Genomic DNA, 16,958 nt, shown 5'->3' on the forward strand with positions numbered 1-16,958 from the left:
GCCTGTCCCAGCAGCACGTGTCACTCCAGAGCCTCCTGGCCACCCTGACAAAACCTGAGCCTATTCATAGTACTGTCCCTCCTGATGCACCCAAGGACATTTGCCTAGGGGAGCTTCCCAGTGAGAGGCCAGCAGGAAATGTTTTGCCACAGTTAATCACAAGCTCGCTGCTTTCCATGGTCTTCTCACAGCTGCACAGGTCATTCTGCAAGATCAGGCTGGAAAATGCAAGCTCCTGTTGGGCACATGAAGGAGGGTTAAATCTTGAACCATTGCTGGCTGCTTGTTCAGATTTTCTGCCAGCTCAGCCACTGCACTGTGGTGTATTGGCTGGGTCACTGGAAAAATCCAAAAGGCCTCAGGATGACAAAAGAACATGTCCTGAGTTCCAGCTGCCAGGGAAGGACAAATGTCCAGTCACAGCTTCTCTGCCCAGGCTTGTTTGTTGACAGTGTCACCAGGAGGAACGCACAGCCAGGAGGTCTGTGGCTTGTGACAGCTGAGAGATGTGGCAGGGCAGGGGTTCCCCTGTGTGGCTGTTGTGTGTAGCACACGCTGCTGTCCCGCATGCTCCTGATAGGCGTTTTTCATTGCAGGCCAATCTGGCTTTTGCTCCAGCTGCTCTGCTGCCGGGAGTGTCTCCCAAAAGCCCTGGGATGAAAGTCCTGGTTTCTCCGTTCAGCACGCCTCCCTCAACGCCCACCAGCCCAGGGACCCAGTCCCAGCCCAGCGAGACACCAGTCAGCTTTGATCAGCCCCCAGAGAGCACTCAGCTGCAGTTCTACAACAAGGTAGGCAATATGTGCTAGGACTTCTCCATTCCACAAGGTTTGCTTATTGCCTGGGGATGAGGAGGAAGAGGAGGCTGAGCCCTCAGTCCTGCTGTAAGGCTGTGTATTTGTGGCCAAGAAAGTGCAGCAGGTTCCAAACAGCCTTTCAGTGCAGCTGTGTGGAGTCTCCTCTCTGCCAGTGTGTGGGAAGGAAGGGATGGAGGGGCAGGCCTCAGTCACCTCAGCTTGGCAGTAACGGGGTGGAGGGTGCCAGGGGGTGCTGTGAGCTGGTGGTGCCACACGCCAGCAAATGTCTGAGGTGGCTGAGGCTCAGTTTGGGGAGCCACACAGAGTTTCTCAGTTTCACAGGTGTCACCAGAGCGCTCAGCACTTAAGTGAGGAGCTATAACCTGCATTGACCATCACTAGCTGGAGTTCAGACTCCTTCCTCAATCTGCCAAGAGCAGAAAAGGCTGGTACATCCAGTGGCATTTTCCTCTGTTGTGGTTTCCTGCTTTCCACTGCCCCTCTCTTGACGGCTTTACTGTCTGCTTTCCCTGCCCCCCAGGTGCGGACGCGAGGATCCATAAAGCGCCGGCCTCCCTCCCGGAGGTTCCGAAGATCTCTGTCCGAGTACGGAGACGGGGAAGATCTAGGGGTCAGCTTGTCCTCTCCAGAAAATGGTGCCAGGGAAGATGAGGTCTTTGGGCCCAATGGCAAGACAGAGGAGGTGGAAACGGGGAGCAAAGAGCAAAAGAAACAGGCAGGGTCTGATGAGAAGCCAGCATCAAGGACGGGATCCAGCAGATCAGAGGATGAAGAGAAAGGGAACAAAGAGCAGAAGAGACAGGCAGAGTCTGATGAGAAGCCCCCGTCAAAGAGAGCATCCAGTGGATCAGAAGATGGGGGAAAAGGGGAAAAACAGGCAGAGGAAATTACTCCTTGCAAGAATAACACAGGCAATACAAAGGAGGAGGAAGTGTGTCATGATGGCCCAGGAGAGGAGAACTCTCCTCAGCCTCCCTCTGGAAACAATGAGATGTGTGACAGTCCCCAGGGAGAAGAGCAGCAAAGCACTGCCTGTGAACAAGGAAAGGGAGACAAGGAGAAGGAGGAAGCTGAATGTGAAACAAAGGAAAGCAGTGACAGCACAGACACACAGAGAACGTCAGACACTGAGGAAACAGCGCTGGCACCTGAGCCATTGCAGGATGCAGTGGGATTAGGGACTGCCAGCGAGCCTTCAGTGTCAGTCACGCAGGACCAGGGCACAGCGTAGCTGTGACACACAGGTAAGATGGGCCAGCGTGATGGTGGCTCCTGAGGCACCTGAGGGTTTTGCTGTTAGCAAAAATGGCAACTGTGACAGAACACAACAGTGATTTTGCTGCTCCCCATATGTCAAAGCCTCAGATCTCAGGCGTGCAGAGACTGTGAAGCAGGGTACTCAAAACAACCAGCTCTCATGGGGGGTGTTACAGAGAGGATGGAAAAGAAGCAAAGCTGATTGTGCATTCAGTATAATGGAGAGGCTCTGCTCACCAGGCACCCTCCTGCACTGCTGTTTTGAAAGCAATCTGAAAGTACTTGCAGTAAAATGCACATTTCCCCAGCAGTTGCCATGTATACGCTATATCAATATGACTCCTTACATATAAATATTTATATGTGTGCACATGTATGTATACATGTGTACATATATATATATATATATATATGTATATTCCCTATGTGTTTAGCTTGTTAGCTTTGCCAGCAAACCCAGGGCACACCAGTTTCATGATCAGCTCTGAAAGCATGCAAGCATGGGCCTTTGCCACTGAAATAAAAGAGGATTTCCACTGGCTGAAGCAGGCCTTGTTCCATGCTCCTCCTTCTGTGTTCTGTAACCACTGATGACATAGCCACAGATGCCTGAGGATGTGTCTTGTCCCACCTCAACCACCTCCTCTTCAAATGCTTCCTTGGTTTGGCAAGGAGCAGCTGAAGGAAGGATTCCCGTGGTCAGGCTGCAGCTCACCTTTGCCTCCTAGCACAGAAACCACCAAAGTACCCCCAGGACTTCCCAGCACTGTCTTTGCTTAGACTCATGATTATTTTTCATTATTTCCTTACTTATTTTCCCCTCTCAAAAGGACACACTCAATCAGGGCAGAGGAGACTTAACATGTGGATAGGAGCCATCTAACCCGATCGAGATGGAAGCTACTGGAAAACCTTCAGTGGCAGGAGAGGAGCAGAATGCAGAAATCCCCTGAGGTCCAGACTCATCACAGAGCTGAGTGGCCACTCTCTGGCTCTCTGCTTTGCACCATCATGTTTTGGGACAGCTGGAACAGGAGACTGTTTGCAATCTCTTCAGGGTTCAAAACTCAGGTGTTGGCTGGTGTTCCTTGATGATACATGGGGACTGAGAGACCTGACACCCACTGTCCTGGAGGCAACAGCCACCACCACTCATGGTCCTTCTGCTTCTTCATCCTGCTCCAAAATGTCTTTTTCTTCTCCTCTGCATTGGTCTTAGATGAAGTTCATCAGTTACATACATACATACATGTACACTGCCTTTTTGGTAGCTTCTTTTAAAGGACTTTGAGTTTAAAAACTTCAGTAAATAATGTTTTAACAATAGGAAACAGCTTTGTTTTCTCCATATGTGCTGTATAGCAGACAATGTGAACCCTGCATACAGGGAAAACTCCTAGAACATTGGTCATAAAAATATATAAAATATAAAAATAAAATCCCTTTGAAGTGGGGCTGATCTGTGAAACAGGCACCTGTGGTAGGCTGGTAGGTCCTGTGTGCTTCAGCTTTGGGGTGCTTTTAGTGTGGTGGAAAATGACAACCAGCAGATTGTATGCAAAGAAAAGACTTGCTGAGTAGGTCAATAGGGCAGGTTCTCTTATCTGGCTCTGGGCTCCAGTCCAGATTTAGAAGGGCTGCTTGTCCATCAGTCTTTCTCACTTCCAAACCCTACCTAGTCTGTTTTGAAACTTCTGGTGTGTGGCCACCAAGAGCCACTCATTACAGAAAGCATCCCAGCTTCCTGGAAGCAGCCAATTAATTTTGTGCTGGTCAAAGAAGAAGTCTTAGCTGGCTGAATTTCCATTGGCATTGCCTGGCTGAATTGGTGAAGCTCGGGCAGCCAGTCCCTCCAAAGTACTTGTGCCCTGTACTAGATTCGCATTCACTCTTGAGCTACTAAAAGTCATGGGCTAGCAGTCACTACAGTTTAAATCTGGAGGATATTTGGGGGAAGGTGGATGTCAGACCCTCACTTGACCAGTTTCCTGACAGCAGTGCCTGAAGCTGTGTTGACCACACAGAAAATGTCCATACTGTGACGTGGACTGAGGTCACGCTTGCTGGGAGCCAGCAGCGCTTGCCCTCCTCAATTATCATGGGCTGGTTGGCAGACACGACCTCCACACCCTTTTGAGCCATGCTGTGGAGCATTGTTGCCTTTGAATCCATTTTAATCTGCTTGCTGTAGCTTGTATTCCAGGGCAGGCTGCAATCGCTGGCTGCCCCCTGTTTCTTCTCTCAGCACAGTGGGTGTGAGTGGTTGTGCCTTACTGCACATACAGATATATGTGTGCCTGTGTAGAGAACGTGTATGTGTGTCCCGAGCACGGGGATGGAAATCCGAGGGAGAAACAGAATAAATAAATGGTGGAATAAAACCAAAGCAAAACAAAAATATCTGTGTTTTGTTTCCTCCTGGAGAAATGAAGAAGCCTGAGGAAGAATGGACAGAACTGGTAGCAGCAGGCAAAAAAAAGAGTGAGATTTCCACTGGCATTAGGACTTCAAATTTTAAATTTAATATGAGAGGGCAACTACTGAAGAAGGGGGAGGAGTAGGACTTTTTGACGAAAGTCTGGGATGCAGAGGCGTGGAAACATGAGGATGTCAGGGAGCATTAGCAGGACAGAGCACATCAGAGACAAGCGGGATTCAAACCAGGAGGGTGCTGTGGGCTCAGAACCCCAGGGCGATGCCTGTGGCTCCCGTGGGCGTTTGTCCTGCCCGTGGATGAGCCCGGGAGGCTCCGAGCGCGCCGGGACACGCGGGGACCCACCCGGTGCGACCCCTCCGCGCCGCCAGGGGGCGCAGCGCACGGCGCGGCCCAGGACGAACCAAACCCGCTGGGGAACGGGGGGTGGGGGGGGGCGTTGGGTTGTCCCATTCCCCGCGTCCCCTAGGAACGAGCTCGCCCGGCCTCCAGCGCCACCGCGCATGGAGCGGGAGTGGGAATGGCAGTGGAAGTGGGGATGGGAATGGGAAGGCTGGGTTGTTCGTGCGCCCCTCGGATGAGCGCGGGAACGGGGTCTGCGCGGCGGAAAGCACGCGGAGCGCCGCGCGGGCCGCTGCCCCCGCCGCGGACACGCGGAGCCGTCGCTAACGAGCGGAGCCGTAGGGTCGGGGGAAGGGCGATGCCAGGGATTACCCTGGGAAAGGTGACGGAGGGGGCGAGCAGGGAGAAATGGCCGCGGCCTCCGCAGTTCGAGAGAGCAGCGGTGCATTCCGGAGCGCTGGGAAAAGCCGCCGGCGGTGGTCGGCAAGGACCGACCCCCACATACACTGACGTGAGCGGCCTGGGCGGGAGGAGGTGGGACGGCAGTGAAGTGCTGAGCTGGGAAAGCAGCAATAGAGCGGCTCGTTGGTCTAGGGGTATGATTCTCGCTTCGGGTGCGAGAGGTCCCGGGTTCAAATCCCGGACGAGCCCGCGGGGAAGGGGATGCGCAAGCCCCCTTCCCATATTTTGCTGCCGCGGGGGCCTCCTGCGCTTTTGCGTCTCAGGGCCGCCGCGAGCGGGACCGGGCGCGCGGGGACGGCGCTCCGAGCCGGTACGGTGTGCCGAGGCTGAGCCGCTCGGAAGGGCGAGGAGCGGTCCCGCAGCGCTGCCTCGGTGGAGAGGAAGGCGGATCTGCCTGGGAAAAACGGGAGTAGCGACGCCCGGTGCCAGACGAAGAGGAGCGGCCAGTCCTTGGTGAGTTCTTTAAGCTTTTTCTTGCACTAAAAAGGAACGTGTGGGTCTCGTTGTAAGTCCCCTCCGTGCCCCTTCGCTGTGTGCGGGAGCCGCTGCTGCGGAGAAGGAAGATTAAAAAATTAAAACTTGGGCTCGTCCGGGATTTGAACCCGGGACCTCTCGCACCCTAAGCGAGAATCATACCCCTAGACCAACGAGCCGCCATGTGGACCTCTCTTTCCCCTATAGAGGAATACTTCAATGGCGCTGTGCAGTTTCTGCCCGGGACAGCTCCGGCCTGTCCTAATTCCCGCAGTGCTCCCGCTTCCTGAGGGGGCACAGCCGCTTCCCTGCGGCTACACCTCCGGTCTGTCCCAATCCCCGCGCTGCTCCCGGTCCCGGAGGGGGCACAGCCGCTTCCCTGTAGCTGCCGGCGCTCCCCGGGCTCCTGAGGGGCAGCCCTGTATCCCTGTGGGTGTGAAAGCGGCTCGTACGCGGCGAGCCATGGACCGCGGCAGCCAGGCCACAAACCCCGGCGCGGTGAGGGGAAATTCGTGCTCCATTTCCATAATTTCAAATTGCACCACAGCCGAGTAGTGGTAACGTTACTTTCCTAACTTACAGATGATGATTTTATGCAGAGCTGCTTAAACAGAGAGTCTTGGAACGCTGATGTTGGTCAGGGTGGAGGTCACTGTTACGTTGGCTTTTGCCTCTCTACAGTAACAGCCTCTAAACTAATTTTGCCTATAGTCCAATATATTCCAACAAGCTAGGCAAAAAGTAGGAGGGAGAGACAGGAAGACAAATTGCTTCCATTTTATGTGCTTTCTTATGTATCAAGGTTATCAGGAAAGGTTATCATGACTGAAATTGTTCTTTAGCATGCATTCAGCACTGGAATAGCTCATCATTCCCATCCTTTTCTATCCTGAGTTTTCCTGAGAACACTTATCCTTGCATAGTGGGTGATCCAAGACATTCTTCACAATCAAATGATGAAGAAGCCAAGTTATGGAAGACAAGACTGAGAGGAGATCTCATCAATATGTATAAATACCTCAAGGTGGCAAGAGGATGGTGCCAGGCTCTTTTCAGTGGTGCCCAGTGCCAAGATGAGGAGCAGTGGCCACAAATTAAATCACAAAAAGTTCCACTCAACATGAGGTAGAACTTCTTTGTGCTAATGAGCCAGAGCATTGGAACAGCTGCCCAGGAAGGTCATGGATTCTCCCTCTCTGGAGGCATTTGAACCCCATCTGGACATTTCCTTGTGTAATCTGTTCAAGGTGACCCTGCCTTGGCAGAGGGGTTGGGCTGGGTGATCTCCAGAGGTCCCTTCCAGCCTCAACAACACTGACTCTGTGAAAAATAGTTCCCAAACTCTTCAAAGTCTGCATGCAATTACTGTGCTGCTGCCAGCTCTTGAGTTTTGGAAAAAACCCCGCGTTTCTATTTAACCAAAGTAAACATGAATGTGGCATTATCTGCTAGTCACAGTTTCTCCCAGCTTGCAGAAGAAAAAATATTGCTGTAAGGGACACACAATGCTTTCTTGTGCAAATAGAGCCTGGGTTTTTTTTCCTTTTTCTCTCATGTTCTTCTATTACTAATTCAAAATGAGTGTGTTGGGTGGGATATTTTTTGCAGGAGTGCATATCTTTGCACACTAAACAGTGTATACTGTACAAGTCTTCTAGGATGTACAGAGATGCAGGCTAAAGAGAAAACAATCAAAACCTTTAAAAATGTAAAATCAGTCTAAATATATGTTTTTCTCCTCCTAGAAGTTATTACCCCCCTTTTTTTTAACACCAAAATCCTGCAAGCTACTAGAAACCTCTCCAAAACAAAGGATAATAAGGATAACAAAGGTCTGAATTTCTAACATACACAGGAAGAAGGAAGAAGATGCAATATATGTTCCCTGGGACAAATTGAGTTGTCCCAGCACCCTGTTTCCTCTCTGGAAGTAGCAGAAGAGAATAATTTGATCATATCTATCTGGATAAGAATTTTCTGCTGTAAGTAGACCAGATATTGTCCCAGGTGTTCTGTGTACTGAACACCTGTGTTATTACACAACAAACAGAGAAGTCAGGGCTGCTCCTCTGGCAATGTGATCTCAGCTCTGTCAGGGAAGGGACAGGGTAGGTAAGGGCTGTGTGTGGCCAAATCAGGTTTAGTACACAAAAAGGGAACATGTGAGCTCTGTGAAGGACAGTCAATTTGAGAATAAGAAAAATGCAATTAAAAAAAATTTTAGGTTTACTATCTTGCAAAATTACCCAGAAGGGTGAAGCTTGGCCTCTTCAGAGGATTGAACAGTTTTAAACTGTGCAGTACTGAAGGACCTGGAGGTGAGCAGTGAACTCTGAGTACTCAGGTGCTTCCATGCTGGTAAGAGCACTTCCAGCCACCCAGGAGAGCTGTAAGGTTGGGCAGAGTTTCCATGGAAAGGAAGAGCTCAGAGGAAGTATTGCGGAAAAAGGGCTTGGAATGAAAGTCTTATCACTGCCTATCAGTTTCTGCTCCATTTGGAAAGCAGGGGTATTGATGAATTGGCTGAAGACCCACCCACAAGGGAAGTCAAATGAGGTGCCAACCAAACAGGGTGATATTTCCCTGTAATACAAAGAGTTGTCTGTGCTGTTGATATTTATTCCCAAGAGGTGCCCTGGATTTCTGCTAGGCTGAGTTTCTAGAAAACACGTACAACAGTTAGATGAGGAATGTGCTCCAGAGCTTCCCCTTAGGGTATAAATAATGGATGCACAAGCTGTTACATTTTAAATCCCATGAGAATTTTAAGGTGATGTCTGGCATCACAGCTGGAAAGAAAATAGTCTGCCTGTGTTTTTGCAGGCTTGCTTTGTCACAGCTCTCCTCAGCATGGCACACGGTGGCCTTTCCTGTGGCCTCTTTCACCTGCAGATGTGATGAGGTGTCCAGGGAGTGGCAGAGAAACTGGTGGCATCCATGGAGCACTGGGATGAGCAGAGCACTCCCCAGGCTTCTGGAGGCTCGGGGATGCAGTGAGCAACAGCCCTGAGATATGACTCAGCTTGTGCAACTTCTTTAAAATGCAGGGTTGGGAAAACACGGCACAACAAAGAGGTTCTCAGAAGCCAGGAAGAAGAGGGAAGGATGAAAGCTTGGTCTCAGGGGGCGTGTAGCAGCCGGGAGTCCAGTCAGCAAGGCTAGGGAAATTCCAAGCAGGTATTTTCAGGCGAAAGGCAAAGGTGGCTGTGCGATTGGTGCAGCAGGAGAGCTGCTGAAGGAGCTTGTGCTGAAGGAGCTTGTGCTTACAGGCAGTGCACGCCGAAACAGGCTCTGAGTTAGCAGGGAACAGCAGGCAGGATGGCTGGGGAGGCAGGAGGAGCCAGCTCTGCCTGTGCTCCGAGCTTGCAGCAGCGCTCTCCTGCTTTCCTTGGGACAGACCGGTGCCATAATGTGCACCTGGGGAACTCAAGGCTGGCAGAGGGATTGGGGCACTCCATGAGCACCGGGATCTGCTCCTGCTGCCACTTCCCTGCTGGAAATTGGGCCGAGTGATGCACAGCAGGAGACTTCCATAGCTCAGAGTGCTGGGACACCACGCCATAGTGATGAGACTGCTGTGATCCTTACGGGCCACAGTCACCCCACAGCTCCCGAGTGTTCTTGGCTACGGGAAGCACAACTCCACTGAAGTGACTGTCAGTTCTGTGGCTCTCAGTGATTGTCCAGACAGGTTCAGTGCCAGCTGGAACGGTTGGTACCGTGCCTCCAAAGGCACTTGGATAAGCTTCCCGCACTGCAGGGTAACTGTTGCACAGCGCCAGGGCTCGAGGCAGCCCCGTGAGGAATGGCTGAGGGAGCTGGGAATGTTCAGCCTGGAGAAAAGGAGGCTCAGGGATGACCTTGGTACCCTCTACAACCGTCTGAAATGAGCCAGGTGGGGTTTGGCCTTTTCAGTCACAGGACAAGGAGGGCATGGCCTCAAGCTGCACCAGGGGAGGTTCAGGTTGGACATTTGGAGGAATTTCTTCACGGAAAGGTTTATGAGACACTGGAAAGGGCCACCCAGGGAGGTGCTGGAGATGTGCTTAAGGAAAGGCGGGACGTGGCAGTCAGTGCCGTGGTCAAGTTGACATGGTGGCGTAGGGTCATAGGTTGGGCTGGATGATCTCACAGGTCTTTCCCAGCCTCGCTGACTCGGCGATTCTGTGATCCAGCGTTTCTGTGTCCCCCGGGATGCAACGGCGGGAGCGGCCCCGCAGCGCCCGCGCCCTCCGCAGCACCGCCGGCCGGCCGCGGGGGGGCGCCAGCGGCGCGCCCGGCTGGGGGGCGGGACAGCGCGTTCCCTGCGTCCATAGGTCACCTGGACTTGACTGATGGCTCTCTTGTCCAATCACCTTGGAGCAGCGGGGCAGGGCGCGGGCGGGGCGAGCGCGGCGCGGGGGGTGTGTGTGAATGACAGCAGCAGCAGCCAATGGGCGGGCGGGGCAGGGGGCAGGGGGCGGGCCCACGGGGCCGGGGGCGGACAATGAGGGCGCCGCGGGGAGGCGGCGGCTGGAAGATGGCGGCGGGCGGAGGCAGCGCGGGGCGGCCCTGCGCGGCGTGGCTGCTGATCGCCGCCGCCGCCCTCACCGCCGGTGAGTCAGGGAGCGAGGGAGGGCCGGCCGCCGGTTCGCCCTTCAGCGCCCCTGCCGGGGCTGAGGGCGGTTCCGCGGGCAGGGCACGGCTCTGCTGCTCGCTGCCCACCCGGTTCGGAGCCGGGCTGGCGGTGGCCGAGGACCCCCGTCCTCACCGGGGGAAGGGTCGGTGTGCGGGGACAAAGCCCCCGGGAGCCGGCGTGGGCAGGGCAGGGTGCCGCGGTGCCAGGGCAGTGATGCGCGGCGGCCCCGTGTCAGCGCTGGTTCCGCAGAATCCATTAGCTTGGAAAAGATCCCCGAGATCATCGAGCCCAGCCGGGGACCGGGCACTGCCGTGGGTCCTTCCCCCGGGGACGCGGGTGGCGTTTGCTGGGAGAGCCACGGGGTGACCGAGGAGTAGGGACGCTGGGGCTGGGTGAATGGCTTGATTCGGTCAGCGGTGAAGTATTTGGGTGGAGGGGAATTGTGTCAGTCGGATGATGCACTCATGACTCGTATAGGTGGAGAGTAAGTGCAGAATCGCTGAACGGGTCGGGTTGGAAGGGACCACGGTGGGGTCATCTGGTCCAACCTCCCTGCTCGGGCAGGGTCATCTCAGAGCACATGGCACAGGATTGCATCCAGATGGTTCTGGAATATTTCCAGTGAGGAGTACAAGGCTATGGAGTGGTAGGAATAGCAAGAGTGATGCTTCACTCTTCTGTGGCTTATGTTCTTAGAGGGTTCCATGCTTCACTTGGACTTGACAAGTTACATGCATTTCCCACGCCAGCTCACTGTAGATGTGTGTAGATGCTAGGCATGGACAGTGAGGGAATATCTGGTATTATATGTCCCAAATATCTAATGATGGATATTTTGGGTTAGCAGTACTTGCTTAGTGGGTAAAACTTTGTGAAGGTACCTCAGTAGGAGACATTAAGAAACCTGATGCCTCCTCAGTTCATGTGTCCGGAAAACTGTGTAAAACCATAAGTCTGTCTGGGAAGAGGTTTATTAAGAAACTGTGCTGAGTAGTAAGGAGCTTAAAATTTATTTAATAGAATTTTGGAATGGTTTGGGTTGGAACAAATCTTAAAGATACTTTTGTTCCAATCCTACTGCCATGGGCAGGGACATTGTCCACTAGACCAGGTTGCTCAGAGCCCCTTCCAGCCTGACCTTGAACATTGCCAGGAATGGAGCATCCAAGAGTTCCCTGGTCAACCTGTTCCAGTGCTTCCCTACCCTTACAGTGAAGAACTTCCTCCTAATATCTAATTCCTATTATTATTCCTCTTCCTAAATCTATTCCCGAAGGGCATTGTTTGCATTTAAGGTGAGTGCATTTTGCAATAAAGAAGTAGAGATTGCTAAGGCTTCCTGTGTATCTTCAGAGACAGACTTAGTATTTAGGATTAAGTAGGTAGATGTGAAATATGGATATATTACAGTAAAACTGAGATCTTTGGAAATACATATGGAGGCAAGAGAAGAAGGAAGCATATTTTCCCCTGATCACAACAAAAGGTACAGCTACAGTAATGCTATGGGTAGGTGGGAGAAGTAGATCATTGTAGAAGTCTGAATTTAGTCCTGTGGCTTCTTCTCTCCTTGCACATCCTTACGCCTCCTGTCTGCTGTGAAAAGCAAGGTTTACGTCTTTACATGGGAATAAGTGATCAGAGTGCAGGCTCTTCGCCTCTTTTGCATACCCAAAGGAATTTGGTGATGGGAAGGAAAAGATGACCTTCCCCTGAGTTTGGGGTGCTAAGGCATCCTGGATAATCAATACTGTGCATTTTTTCTTGCCTGTGCCATTCAGGCTCCTGATGTTTTTTCAAGGGCCCTCTTCCCATTCCCTTTCCTCATGCTGGATTTTCCCCTTGTGAGAGGTTCAGAAATCAAACCCTGCCTTTTTTGGCAGGGGCAGGAGTGGTGTTTGCAGAGGGCTGTGCTGTTCCCTCGCTCAGGTGTGGCCTGTGGCTGGGTGATGTGCTGCACATGTGGCTCCTCTGCTCCCTCTTCATATGCTCCATGGCAGATCTGCTCCTGTGGCCAGGAACCTGCAGTGAGACAGAAATATTGCTCAGGGTGCTCTGCTGTGCAGGCCCCATTAAACACCACAGCCTGCTCTGCCAAGCCCAGTTGCTTCACAGCTAAGCACAGATAACACAATTCTAGGATTATTTTCATATGTGCCCCTGCATGTGTGGGTTAGGAGTTCATCTTGCTTCTTTATGCTCAGTCATCTGAAAACCCCTTTGCTTCATTTACTTGTAAGAGTGAAGGATCATTGTCAAATGTGCTGTCTGTGATTCTGGGGACATTTTGTAGCATAAATTGTTAATCTAGGTATAATCTCTTCTGTGCATGAGTGAGCCTGGAGCAAACAGCCAAGAGTATCAAGAAAATGGAGTATTTTGCAATTGTGCATTTGTAAGCCACGTAATTATGACTTAAAGTGGTATCCTGCCTGTGTTTGACTTGAGGGTAGTGCCTGATTACTCCTGATAGTCTCAAAAATGTATAGATATGACTAGAAAGAATAATTATGATATTTTTTATTCTTCTTTTTGATACCAACAAGCTTGATCATTTTTGAAATTAATTTTCTCCTACTACCCCTTTTATACACACTCATACAAGTGCACGTGGGCACATCTACATGGGTCAGTAACAAGCAGAGCATTGAGATGTTAAATAGCTCAAGTGCCTGTTACTGCTTTGAGCTCACCAGCCCATTTCAGTTGCTGCTTGAAATGTTTCCTGAAAATAACAGTGTAAGTCAGGGTTGCAATGCTCACTTGGTGCCTGTGCCAGGTTTAGTCAGAATTCCTGTAGTCACCCCCGTCAGAAGCTGTTAGTCCTTTTAAGCTCAGCCCACTGATGCTGCAGGTGGGAAAACTGCCTTGCCTGCACTGCTCAGTGGGTTCTGCAAAGCAAAGCTGGATAAACTCTCAGCTCACCTTGCTTGCAGCAGCAGCAAAAAGTTCTTGAATATGTTGAAAAGTCTGTACCTTAATGTTTTGGTGATAAAATGAGGTAAGATGGACAGATGCCCCAGCTATCCAACAGTCTCAGTCTCTGACAATTACTTGTGTAACTAATAGCATGCATAGCTGTGTTGCTTGTTGTCTGAATTAGAATTAATTGTATTAAACAGCAATTCCACTGCCTGTCTGTGGACCCATCTTGTCCTGACTAGTGCTGGATATCCTGTGTCCCATACAGACTTGAGATGGAAGACCAAAACAATGAAACCTGTTATTGTCCTGTGCTGTTTGTCTTGAAAGATTTTAGTCTGAGTAGTTTCTAAAGACTTACTGTTTTTCTGGAGAAGTGACATATAGATCATCATCAGGTCATCTATCCACAGCTTATTATTATCCCCTGTAGTGGGAGTTCTCCAAATGTGGTGTGATGTGATGTGGTTTCATCATGTATGGCATACATTAACATGTCTGCATGTAATTAACAAAATAAACAGCCTGGTATGCAAGAAAATACATTTTTTGAACTATTGAATGCTAACTCAGGATATCCTCGGAGTACATCGGAAAGCTGGAAGCTCTGTGTGTGAAAGCATTAACATCCTTATGTATCCCTTTGTTTTTTGTTTTGTTTTGTTGTGTATGGTTTGTTTGTCTGTATTACTTTAGTGGTCTGGGTTAGTGGCACCCCACAAGAAGTGATTAGCACAATGGAGAGGATGTGAATATCTTGTGTAAGAGAAGGCTGTGCCAGGAGAGGACAAGAAGTTTTGAACTGGCTTTATTGCCAGCAAAGAGACTTGGGGAACTCTAATTGCAGTGATTCACTGTTATCTCTAACAGCAGTCATGTGGAAAAGGAAGTGTTTACTCAGATTAGGGTTTAACAGTAAGCAGTACCCATAGCACAGAAGATGTGGCAATGCATCCTAAGGCAGGGTTAACATCACAATTTTTTGCTGAGCAGGTTGAAAGAAAGTTTTTGCCTCACAATCTCTTTTATCTTTAAAGGGCTAGTCTGTTACTTGTCCTGAATAAGCTTTTGAAAAAAAGAAAAAGGGAAATGGTTATATCAAATAAATGTATTGGTACTAATCTGGGACAGAATTAATTTAACATAACAATTTTTTGCATTGGTTACTTGTTTTGCATTGGCTTAGGGCACCACAAGGCCTTTTTTGTTTGTCACCCCTCCCTGAGAGCAGATGGGCTGGGGGTGCACGAGGAGTTGGGAGGGCACCACAGAAGTCATGGTCAGCAATGAAGGCTGGGAAAAGGAGGAAGGGGGTTGTTTGGAATTACAGCATTTTTCTTCCAAGTCACTGTTATGCCTGACACAGCCCTTCTTTCCTGGAGATGGTGAACACCTGCCTGCTGATGGAAGCTGATGGGTGATGGCTTGTGCTTTCCCTGTCACACTGTTTTAATCTCAGTCCTCGAGTTCTTTCCCTCACTGGGGGTGCGAGTGAGGGGCTGTTCAGGGCTGAGCTGCCTGCTGGGCTTAGCCCACAGTCCTTGTACATTGTTGTTCCCTTTGGCTGCTGTGCCTCTCAGCTCCTGCATTTTTATGTATCTGTTGAGTTGGCACTTTCCACTCAGTGCTGCTGCTAGGTTTTGGCTTAAAGTGCATAAGGAAAACTGGAAGGCTGTGGTTGTTCTTGTGAGCTCTCTTTCCTCCAACCCTGCAGAAAAAGATGCTTTGTGGTACATTCACTGATGTTTTACATACTGGTGTTAAGGGGCACAAAGGGAGCTTGCCTGGAAACACTGGTTATACCCTACCTTCAGTGTTTCAAAGCAGATTGAGATTCTGATCCTTAAGGGAGGGTTAAACTCTGGGCAGTGTAGCAGTTGTCAGTGGTTGGTGGTGATTTCAATTCACGAGATGGGGGTAAATCAGGGCAGGTCATCTCCAGGTGGGTGAAATGGCCATTGCTGGAGGCGTTTACAGTTGGCTGCAGGCCACCTGTTATTCAGTAACTTGTTTTTGTAATGTGTGCAAGTGAAAGGTGGTGACCAGGGCTCCCACTTGGTAATAAATTCCATAAAGCTGTGTCTGCAGCAGGAGTTTTGAAATCTGACTGGTTTCTATGTCTTGAGGTGTTCAGATCAAGGTCTGGCAGGACGGAAGGCACTGCTCCAATCCAAGGGACAGCTCTAGAAATCACCACGTGTGTAAACTGGGAAAGTGATGTAGTGTGCTCCAAGGAAGGCCATAAATTCTTCACAAAAGAAGTGTTCCTGAGAAAAGCCAGCTGAATAGGCTCCTACTTGGTGCTTCCTAACCCTCCTCAGTTGTACAAAACAGTATCCAGTGGACTGGGCTAGGGTGTTGGTCTGGTTTGAAAGAAAACAATGGTGAAAGGGCTGTTTTGAACACAGATTAGTTCCTGATCAGATTCATCTTGTTCTGACTGTGCATGTGAGCTATTTAAATTGGCACCACCACTGACAAATTCTTGTGGAACAATGCTTTGAAATATTTAGCATGGGCTTTTCCTTTTGGTTTTGTGGTTGTGCTGCTGCAGGTTATAGCTGGTTATGAGTTTGCTCAGCAGTTCAGTTAGCAAGTAAGTGTGAGATTGCTGCAAGCTTGGTGCCAGAGCTGGCTGCAGATGTTCAGCAGTCCATGGATCAGTAAGGAATCTGGTCCTCCAAGGGCTTTGGATTGGCTTGAACTGCTGAAGTAAGCCTCTAGTCACACCAGAACAGATTGGCTGCATGAATACCCTGTCAGCTGAGGAGGGTGATCACTTCAATGATGTAATTTCATTTTTCTTCTTGCTCAGTTAAATGGTAAGATTTTATTTATGAGGTTTTAATTGAGTCTCTCTGTATACAGGAAAAAAAAAAATCCTGTTCTCACCTTTCAGGCTGGTGGAAATACCAATACTTGGCAAGAGATGGACATGATTCTGGTTCAGGAATGATGACAGGTGGGAGTGACTGTTCATGGAATGCTAATGATACCTTGGATGGTTCAAAGTGCAGCTTTTGCAGATGTGTGTCTATAGACTGAGTTGGTTGCATTGGTTACTGTAAAAGGGTCAGGAAGAGGGCAGCTTCCTGTGTCTGATATGTAGGCTTTGCACTGTAGTCCCCATGAACATACAGTGTATCCGCATCCTTTGTGTATCCACTGCCTAGTTTGTTTTGGAAATCAGTAGTTCCCATGCTGCTAAGGATGGATTTTGTCAAAAAGATGCTGCATGCCATCAGCAGTTGGCACCATGACTGGTATTTTTAACATAGTTTCACTTGAGATGATATTAATAACCAAAAAAAGAAAAAAGCCTGGAGGGAAGCTTTTGTCCCAGCCAGCAATAATTCAGTCTCTACTGTCCACTCCATGGATTTGGGTTTTGCTGTTGTTTCGTTGCGGTTTTTTAGTCTACAACTTCTGATCCTTAATACTCTCATTTCCTTAGTAGTTGTGACAGTTTTAGTGGATTGCTATAGCAATTTTAGGAAATGCTTGTGATGGTGGGATGCTTTTTTTATTCTCTCTGCCATGTGTTGAGATGTTTACCCAGCTTCTCTCAGATCTTTAGTTAAGTAAGCTTCATTCCCTATTTGTGGGGAAAAATCTGGTGTATTTCGAGGAG

At 49.9% G+C, this 16,958-nt stretch overlaps 2 protein-coding genes and 2 non-coding genes across 6 annotated transcripts in view; 3 read left to right on the forward strand and 1 right to left on the reverse strand.

Annotated features, from left to right (window-relative positions):
* Nucleotides 1–3,364, forward strand: part of RCSD1 (RCSD domain containing 1) — a 29,065-nt gene extending 25,701 nt beyond the window's left edge. Inside the window, exons 5-7 of the mRNA XM_036394306.1 lie at nucleotides 597–791; nucleotides 1,339–2,062; nucleotides 2,906–3,364. Of these exons, the coding sequence (XP_036250199.1) occupies nucleotides 597–791; nucleotides 1,339–2,049 (906 nt within the window). The 3' untranslated portion in view covers nucleotides 2,050–2,062; nucleotides 2,906–3,364. The remainder of the gene's footprint in view (nucleotides 1–596; nucleotides 792–1,338; nucleotides 2,063–2,905) is intronic.
* Nucleotides 3,365–5,430: 2,066 nt separating this feature from the next.
* On the forward strand, nucleotides 5,431–5,502 carry TRNAP-CGG (transfer RNA proline (anticodon CGG)). Its single transcript has one exon. It is a non-coding gene; the product is annotated as a tRNA-Pro (tRNA).
* A 392-nt stretch (nucleotides 5,503–5,894) lies between these two features.
* TRNAP-AGG (transfer RNA proline (anticodon AGG)) lies at nucleotides 5,895–5,966 on the reverse strand. The gene has a single exon. It is a non-coding gene; the product is annotated as a tRNA-Pro (tRNA).
* Nucleotides 5,967–10,279: 4,313 nt separating this feature from the next.
* Nucleotides 10,280–16,958, forward strand: part of MPZL1 (myelin protein zero like 1) — a 36,472-nt gene continuing 29,793 nt past the window's right edge. For all 3 annotated transcript variants that reach the window (XM_036382317.2, XM_036382335.2, XM_036382327.2), the window contains exon 1: nucleotides 10,280–10,382. In XM_036382317.2, the coding sequence (XP_036238210.1) occupies nucleotides 10,307–10,382 (76 nt within the window). In that variant the 5' untranslated portion in view covers nucleotides 10,280–10,306. The remainder of the gene's footprint in view (nucleotides 10,383–16,958) is intronic.

This window comes from Molothrus ater, chromosome 2, assembly GCF_012460135.2.
Source record: "Molothrus ater isolate BHLD 08-10-18 breed brown headed cowbird chromosome 2, BPBGC_Mater_1.1, whole genome shotgun sequence".
Classification (NCBI taxonomy): domain Eukaryota; kingdom Metazoa; phylum Chordata; class Aves; order Passeriformes; family Icteridae; genus Molothrus; species Molothrus ater.